Here is an 8,899-nt window from a genome sequence, read left to right as displayed (position 1 = left end):
TTGCAGATGTTGTTCAACTACAACCGTATTGGAACCTAAATGATGTCATCAGATTAGCATTAAAGGTTGAGAAACAACAATTAAAAAAAACTCAATGAGTTCATCTAGATAGAAAGATTCCACTTCAAACCGTGGGAGATAGAGTTCGGCAACCATTCCACCTCCAAAGTTAAACTCTTCCAAAACTCTAAATCATAAAGAGACTACTTCTACTCGTGCTACTAATGTCAAAAAAAAAGTGCTTCAAATGCCAAGGATTTGGGCATATTGCTTCTGATTGTCCAAATCGAAGAATTATCTCTTTAGTTGAAGAAGAAGTCATGGAAGAACCTAGCCTAGAAGAAGTAGATGATGAGCTAGAAATATTCAACAACGAAGAGATAGAAGAAGTCTCTGCTGACCATGGAGAAGCTCTTGTTGTACGTCGTAACCTTAACACTGCTATGATGATAGAAGATGAAAGTTGACTTTGTCATAATATATTCCATACAAGGTGCACATCCCAAGGGAAGGTTTGTAATGTCATTATTGATAGTTGAAGCTGTGAAAATGTTATTGCCAACTACATGGTGGAAAAGTTGAAACTTCAAACTGAAGTACATCCTCATCCTTACAAGTTACAATGGCTGAGAAAAGGAAACAAAGTTAAGGTAACAAAGCGCTGTTGTGTTCAATTCTCTATTAGAAATAAGTATGAAGACGAAGTCTGGTGTGATGTTATTCCAATGGACGCATGCCACTTGTTGTTAGGACGCCCATGGCAATATGATCGTCGAGCTCACCATGATGGATACAAAAATACTTATTCCTTCATTAAGGATGGAGCAAAAATTATGTTGACTCCATTAAAGCTAGAAGATTGCCCAAAGAAACAAGAGAAAGATAAAGCACTCATCACTATGTCTGGTTTAAACAAAGCTTTTTGTAAGCCAAGTCTTTTATACCTCTTATTAGTTTGTGAGGAGAATGAAGTATCTTCACCCTTGTCCAAAGATGTCAAACCCATAATTGAAGAGCTTTGTGATGTTGTACTTGAAGAGATACCCCATGGACTGCCACCAATGCGAGATATTCAGCATGCCATTGATTTCATCCCTGGTTCTATAATTCCAAACAAGCCTGCTTATCGCATGAGTCTGCAAGAGCATAAGAAGTTACAACATCAACTCAAACAACTTTTAGAAAAAGGCCTGGTAAGAGAAAGCGTTAGCCCTTGTGCTGTTCCTACTTTATTAGTTCAAAAAAAACGCAACATGGCGTATGTGCATTGATAGTCGTGCCGTGAACAAAATCACCATCAAGTTTCGTTTTCCCATTCCTAGACTTGATGATTTGTTGGATCAATTACATGGTGCTATTATCTTTTCCAAGATCGATCTGCGTAGTGGTTATCACCAAATTCGAATGTGACCTGGAGATGAATGGAAAACTGCATTCAAAACTCGTGATGGGCTATATGAATGGACAGTTATGCCTTTTGGCCTCTCTAATGCACCCAGCACCTTTATGCGCCTAATGAACCAAGTATTCCGTCCTTTTATTAGGAAGTTTATTGTGTTTTATTGTGATGATATTTTGGTGTATAGTAAAAGTCAGAAAGAACATCTGGAACATGTACGACAGATATTTGAAGTACTTCGAGAGCAAAAGCTTTTTGCTAACTTAAAGAAGTGTGAATTTATTTTGTGATGTTGTACCTGAAGAGATACCCCATGGACTGCCACCAATGCGAGTTATTCAGCATGCCATTGATTGCATCCCTGGTTCTATAATTCCAAACAAGCCTGCTTATCGCATGAGTCCGCAAGAGCATAAGAAGTTACAACATCAACTCAAACAACTTTTGGAAAAAGGCCTGGTAAGAGAAAGCGTTAGCCCTTGTGCTGTTCCTGCTTTATTAGTTCCAAAAAAAGATGGAACATGGCGTATGTCCATTCATAGTCATGCCGTGAACAAAATCACCATCAAGTATCGTTTCTCCATTCCTAGACTTGATGATTTGTTGGATCAATTACATGGTGCTATTATCTTTTCCAAGATCGATCTACGTAGTGGTTATCACCAAATTCAAATGCGACCTGGAGATGAATGGAAAACTGCATTCAAAACTCGTGATGGGCTATATGAATGGACAGTTATGCCTTTTGGCCTCTCTAATGCACCCAGCACCTTTATGCGCCTAATGAACCAAGTATTCCGTCCTTTCATTAGGAAGTTTGTTGTGGTTTATTTTGATGATATTTTGGTGTATAGTAAAAGTCAGAAAGAACATCTGGAACATGTAGGACAGATATTTGAAGTACTTCAAGAGCAAAAGCTTTTTGCTAACTTAAAGAAGTGTGAATTTATGACCAACAAAGTTATTTTCCTGGGATATGTTGTTTCAAAACAAGGGATTGAAGTGGACCAAAGCAAAGTTGATGCTATTGTCAATTGGCCAATTCCGAAGTCACTTCATGATGTTCGAAGCTTTCATGGATTGACCTTTTTTTATCGACGTTTCATCAAAAACTTTAGTTTTGTTGCTGCTCTGCTTACTGAATGCCTCAAACAAGATAGTTTTATATGGAGTACCAAGGCACAACATAGCTTCGAGGAATTGAAAGAAAAGATTACTAAAGCTCCAGTGCTTGCACTTTCGAACTTTGATTTGGTGTTTGAAGTTGATTGTGATGCCTCTAATGTTGGTATTGGTGCTGTTCTTTCTCAAGAAGGAAGACCAATTGCTTTTTTTAGTGAGAAACTCAATGATGCAAGATTGAAGTACTCAACATATGATAAGGAGTTTTATGCTGTTATTCGAGCCCTTCATCATTGGAGCCATTATTTATTGCCAAAAGAATTCATCTTGTATTCTGACCATGAAGCCCTTAAACACCTTAACTCCCAACACAAGCTCAATTGGTGACATGCAGCTTGGAGTGAGTTTCTTCAAGCCTTTCCAATTCTCCTCAAGCACAAGTCAGGTGCACAAAACAAAGTAGCTGATGCCTTAAGTCGTCGCCTTACTCTCCTCTCTACTTTACAATTAAAGGTTGTTGGCTTTGAAGTTGTGAAAGAATTGTATGAGAAAGATCCTGAATTTAGTGAGATATGGAAGACCAGTTCCCAACATCCTTATCGACAATTTCATCAGCAAGAAGGATATCTTTTTAAAGGTAACCAACTATGCATCCCTCAATGTTCTTTACGCCAATCTATTATTTGTGAAGCTCATAATGGAGGATTAGCTGGACATTTTGGGAGAGACAAAACATTGGCTCTTGCGAAAGAAAAGTTTTATTGGCTCAAGCTGGAACGAGATATCATCCGACATATTCAAAGGTGTCGTATTTGCCATATTGCCAAACTTGGAAATCAAAACACTGGTATGTATAAACCATTACCCATTCCTGAAGCTCCTTGGGTAGATGTAAGTATGGATTTTGTTTTAGGTTTACCAAGAACTCAAAGGCAAAAGGACTCTGTAATGGTAGTCGTCGATAGATTTTCCAAAATGGCTCATTTTGTGCCATGCCATAAAACTGATGATGCTTCTCACATAGCTGATTTGTACTTCAAAGAAATTGTGCGTCTTCATGGAATTCCAAAAACCATCACTTCAGATCGAAATGTGAAGTTCATGAGTCATTTTTGGCGAACCCTCTAGAGGAAAATGGGAACTCATTTACAATTTAGTTCATCAAGTCACCCTCAAACAGATGGTCAAACAGAAGTAGTCAACAAAAGTTTGGGAAACTTATTACGAAGCTTTGTAGGTAAACACATTCGCCAATGGGATCTTGTATTAGCACAAGCAGAATTTTCTCATAATAACTCTGTGAGTTAAACCACTGGAAGATGTCCATTTGAAGTAGTGTATGGAAAACAACCTTTTAGTCCTTTGGACCTTCCTGCATTAGCAACTACTCATGAATTTAGTGCTGATGCTGAAGAATGTGCTAAGCAAATCAAGAAGCTTCATGAAGAAGTTCGAGAGAAGACTAATCGTCAAATTGATAGAAACCAAAAGCAAGCCAACAAACACAAAAAGCCAGCTAGTTTTAAAAAGGGAGACTTAGTATGGATTCATTTAAGGAAAGAACGTTTTCCTAAGTCTCGTGCAAAACTATCTCCTCGAGCTGATGGACCATTCCGAGTCTTGGAACGTATTAATGAGAATGCTTACAAGATTGAACTTCCAGGAGATTATGAAGTTTCTGCAACTTTCAATGTAGCTGATCTTTCACCTTACTATGGAGAACATGATGAAGATGTGGATCTTGAAGACGATTGTTCTCCAACTTAGAGAGAATGGCGCAAGAGCGTCTAGGATTGTATTTAGTTTTTGCTAATTTAGTTGATTTATGATTATTTTCTTTATTTTATTTAGATTAGGATTCTTTTCTTATTTTTATTTTAATACTTTTAAGAATTAGTATTTAATTAGGATAGTCATGTTCTATTTAGAATAGAACACCTATTTTATTTAAATCTCTTATTAATTATTCTAATTGTATTAGATAACTAGGAGTAGAGTTATATTAGGATTTGGGCCTATAATACTATAAATAGGACCCTTAGGCTTAGTTATGAGACATTCAGAGTTGAGAGTTAATAAATAATATATTCTTAAGCAGGAGTGCTTATTTCTCTAGGCTCTTTTAAAGAGTAAAAGGTTTTAATATCTTTGGCCTAGCCAACCAAAGTGGGATTTTGGCTATTTTTCACCTTAATGGGGTTTTCAACCTTGCCAAGATTGGTGATTCACCTTAGTGGAGTTTTCAACCTCGCCACGATTGGTGTTTTTCATATCGCCTAGGTGCCTTTACAACGCCCCGGCGTCAGTACCAAATGGTATAATTAAATTGAATTAAGCCTCAAACTAGTCCAAATAGAGATTTTAAGATGAAATTGAGAATTTTAAAACCCCAGAATGACTTAAAATGGTGATTCGAAGTTCAAAGACCGATTTCGAGTCAAATTGAAATTTTCATGACCTAGGGGCAAAATGGTCATTTTGCCACCCGAGGTTAAGATGTGAGTGTTGGATGAAATTTTTAACTAAGATTGATCATTTGGACAATAATATGAGTTTGAGAAGTGAAGAATTTCAATTCCGGTATTTTTTCGAGCGTAAGGGCAAAATAGTCATTTTGCCACCTTAAGGGCAAAATTGTAATTTTACCCAATATTATCATGGATAATTGAGAAAATTTAAGTGGTGGAGAGAGATTGCTTAATGGGTAAGTATGACACATGGACCAATGGAATGGTGACATGTTTCAAATTTTCATCCATTTATTATTCGGCTTTAAAATCAGCACAAAATTAACCCATTTCTCTTCATATGGCCGGCCAAAGCAAGAACAAAGGAAGAAAAGGAAGAACAAAACCCTAGGTGAAAAAATTCAAGGGAAAAGTGTGAAAATTCAAGGAAACAAGTGAAAAAAAGGGTAAGATTTTTTAATTAAGCTTGAGATCTCTTTTTCTTAAGCATTTTTTCTTATTTTCCATGGTTGAATCACATGATTTCATGATGAATCCCATGCCGGCCGAACACTTAGAGGGAGGTTTTGATGCTTGATTTGGTTAGATTTCAATGTATTTTAGTGTTTTTAGTTAGTTAGTGATGTGTAGCTGAAAAGCCAACAAGAAAAATTCATTTTCTCCCATCACCCATCATTGGCCGAATTCTCCATGTAGAATATTGATGATGATTTTGATTTTATTTCAAATGATTTGGTTAGGAATTAGTGATTTATGGTGTGAGAATCGAGCTTGAAAAATTATAGTGTTGATGCACCCACCATGGCTGAATTTTCCAAGAGAAAATGTGAGGATGATTTTGCCATATTTCAAGTTATTTAAACTGTGTTTGATGATTTGGAGTATTGGGAGAAAAATAGAATTATTTAGAGTTGAATTGGACGTATTCGCCAATTAATCAAGTGATAGATCGAATTAGGCCAATACCGTTTTATTTAGGTACATAACTGAATTTATATTGAACACCGTATTTAGATAGTTACCTGAGTATTTCACATCCCATTTCATGCAATAGTGTAAAGCCTGAATTGGTTTTATAACAATTTAGCACAAATGTAGTAAATGGCTTATTGTGCATTATGTCTAGGTGGTGAGTATTTTGGCAAAAGTAAAGAGATAGTACCCGAGGATCAAGAATCGGAGTACTCGAAACTCGACTTCCATTACAGTGAGTAACCTTACTATCGTCTTAATTATCTAAAGTGGTTTTTATCCAATTTTTTGATTTTATGAAAAATGAGTTTAAATGGTAAATCTTTATGTTTATAAGCAAAAATGTGATCAAATGAAATGATTTTATAAAATTGTCTTCAAATTGAAAGATGGTTTTGAAAATGGAGTATTTGGAGACTAATTGTTGTGTTATAAATCATGGTTTAAATTGAATGGCTTATGATAATATTGGCATGAATGGTTGATTTGATAAACGTGCTGAAAATGTATGAACTGTTGATTTGCCTTGAGAGGCTATAAAATAAAATAATTGCCATGTCATGCTATTGCAAATTTAATTGAATTGGTGGGTTATATATTGGTCACTACAGTGGATAGGTTCCGTGGACCAGCCTATTAGAGGGGCACGGTAACCCTATTATATTCTTACCTCAGTATGAGAGACGCGGATGGATAACTCTTGAGGTTAATACTTTAGAGTTCACTTCATGCCAAACCACCACGTGAAAGTAAACTCAGCCAACTCGAAGAAACGGCTATGTTTTCAAAATAAAAACATGATTTATGCATACATGACTTTTTAATAGCCTTGGCGAACTCAGTTTGGATAGCCCTCGGCCAAGGTATCCCTGATAACTGAGTATGATAATGATTTTGGCACGAGCCAAACGTTTCAGGAAATCATATGCCTCGTTGTTCATTTTGGTGAAATGAATCTATTTTATCTTATTAAAATTAGTTCGAAATGCTGAGAATCATTTTTATGCTAATCTATTTTATCTGTCTCCATTTACTCAGCTTTAGATATTTTGGATGGTATTTGTTTACTCACTGGGATTATATAATCTCACCACCCTCCTTTCCACCCATTTCAGGCTCAGGAAAGTCGGTAGATAGCTTACTTTGTTGAAGGCTACAGTTTGACTTGCATCTTCAAAAACTGTAGGTTTACCGCTTTTGATACTTTTGGTTGTTCGTGGGCCCACGTGTCACTATAAATTAAATTTTAAACTTTGGTTATCTGTATTACAATATGTATAAATTTATTTAGCTTTTACGCTACGAAAATTATTTATCGGTAACTCTATAAATATTATTTTATAAGAAAATAAAATTTTTTATTAAATATTTTTATTATATTAAATAGTCATAAATTCATTTTAAATGAAGGTATTAGACGTTTAAACTTAGTTTTGATTATGAATTATGTGTTTTATACTCGCATACTACATTTTTAGCTAGTTGTAAAATTTTTGGAAAAAAATGACCAAAATGCCCCTATGAGACAAAAATAATTTTTTATTGATTTATGTTGGAAATAGCTTAAAATCTTTTAGAACATGATATTTGGCAATGGTTACTCATAGGGGAAATGAGAAACTGATATTAAAGCCTTGTAGGGTTTCGATTGACATTTCGGGTAATGAGTGTCTATCGAGACACCGCAGCGGTTGTCACCTGCTCGAGAGGAATACCGGGTCATGACATGATCCCTCCCATATCCTCAAGACGCCTCTGATTGAGTTGCATGAAAATTTAAAGTTCGAGGTGCAACTTGTACGTATTCTAGATCGAAATGATCAAGTATTGTGGAACAAGAACATTCCAATGGTTAAAGTGTTATGGAAGAATGCTCGGATATAGGAGATAACATGGGAAGTCGAGCATCAAATGAGAAGACAATACCCCCTCCTTTTCTCCTAGTCTGGTAAGTGAAATTTTGAGGTCAAAAATTTTACTTTAAGGGGGGTAGTGCTGTCAAGCCCAGCCTTATAATATACTTGCCATGTCATTCATGTATTTGACAACATGCTGCATACTTGAATACCTCGAAAAAATCATAAAAAGTCTGTAATGTACCTAAGGGTACAACTAAGTTGATTTAAGCCTCGAACTAGTTCAAATAAAGATTTTAAGATGCAATTGAGAGTTATTGAATCTTAAAATGACTTAATATGGTGATTCAGAGTTCGAGGATTGATTTGGAGTTAAATTGGAATTTTCATAATGTAAGGGTAAAATGGTCATTTTTCCATCCGAGGGCAACTTTGGGATGGTGGATGAAATTTTGATCAAGTTTGACTATTTGGAACATAATTTGAGCTTGAGAAGTGAAAAAATTTTAATTTCGACGATTTTTTGAACATAAGGGTAAAAAGGTCATTTCACGTGTCCACAAGGACGTAATTAGAATTTTTGGAATTTTACACCACCTTGACACTTGTCAAACCCATGAAATTCATTTTATACTTTGGATAATTGAGGGATTTTATGTGGTGAAGGAGAAATGCTTAATTATTAAGTTTTATGTATGGACCAATCACATGGTGACAAGTGTCGAGCTTTAATATTTATATTTTCCTTTATAAACACAACTAAAACTCTCCCATCTCATTTCTCTTGCCCGGCCAAGGCAAGAACAAAAGGGAAAAAGCATAGAACAAACCCTAGAGAAGAAAATCAAGAGAAAATTCATTGAATTTCAAGGAATTAAGCAAGTAAAGGTAAAATTTCTTAATTCCAGCTTGTGATCTACCTTCCCTATGCATTCTTTTTCAATTACCATGGTTAAAATTCAAGATGTCATGAAGGATTCATGGCTGACCGAATTTAGAGAGAGAAGATTTGATGATTTATTTGGTTAGATTTCAAGGTATCTTAGTGTTTTTAGTTGTTTGGTGATGTTTAGCATGAAAAA

General features: G+C 35.5%; 1 protein-coding gene across 1 annotated transcript; it reads left to right on the top strand.

Annotated features, from left to right (window-relative positions):
• LOC108663034 lies at positions 567-1,271 on the top strand. Its single transcript, XM_018125521.1, has one exon. It carries the CDS (start codon positions 567-569, stop codon positions 1,269-1,271), a length of 705 nt encoding a protein of 234 aa, XP_017981010.1.

Source organism: Theobroma cacao, chromosome 8 (genome assembly GCF_000208745.1).
Source record: "Theobroma cacao cultivar B97-61/B2 chromosome 8, Criollo_cocoa_genome_V2, whole genome shotgun sequence".
NCBI classification, from domain to species: Eukaryota; Viridiplantae; Streptophyta; class Magnoliopsida; order Malvales; family Malvaceae; genus Theobroma; species Theobroma cacao.
This window is presented reverse-complemented; position numbering and strand designations above follow the sequence as displayed.

Coding starts and splice junctions, on each gene's coding strand:
- LOC108663034 (XM_018125521.1), top strand. CDS start 567: ATGGTGGAAAAGTTGAAACTTCAAACTGAAGTACATCCTCATCCTTAC.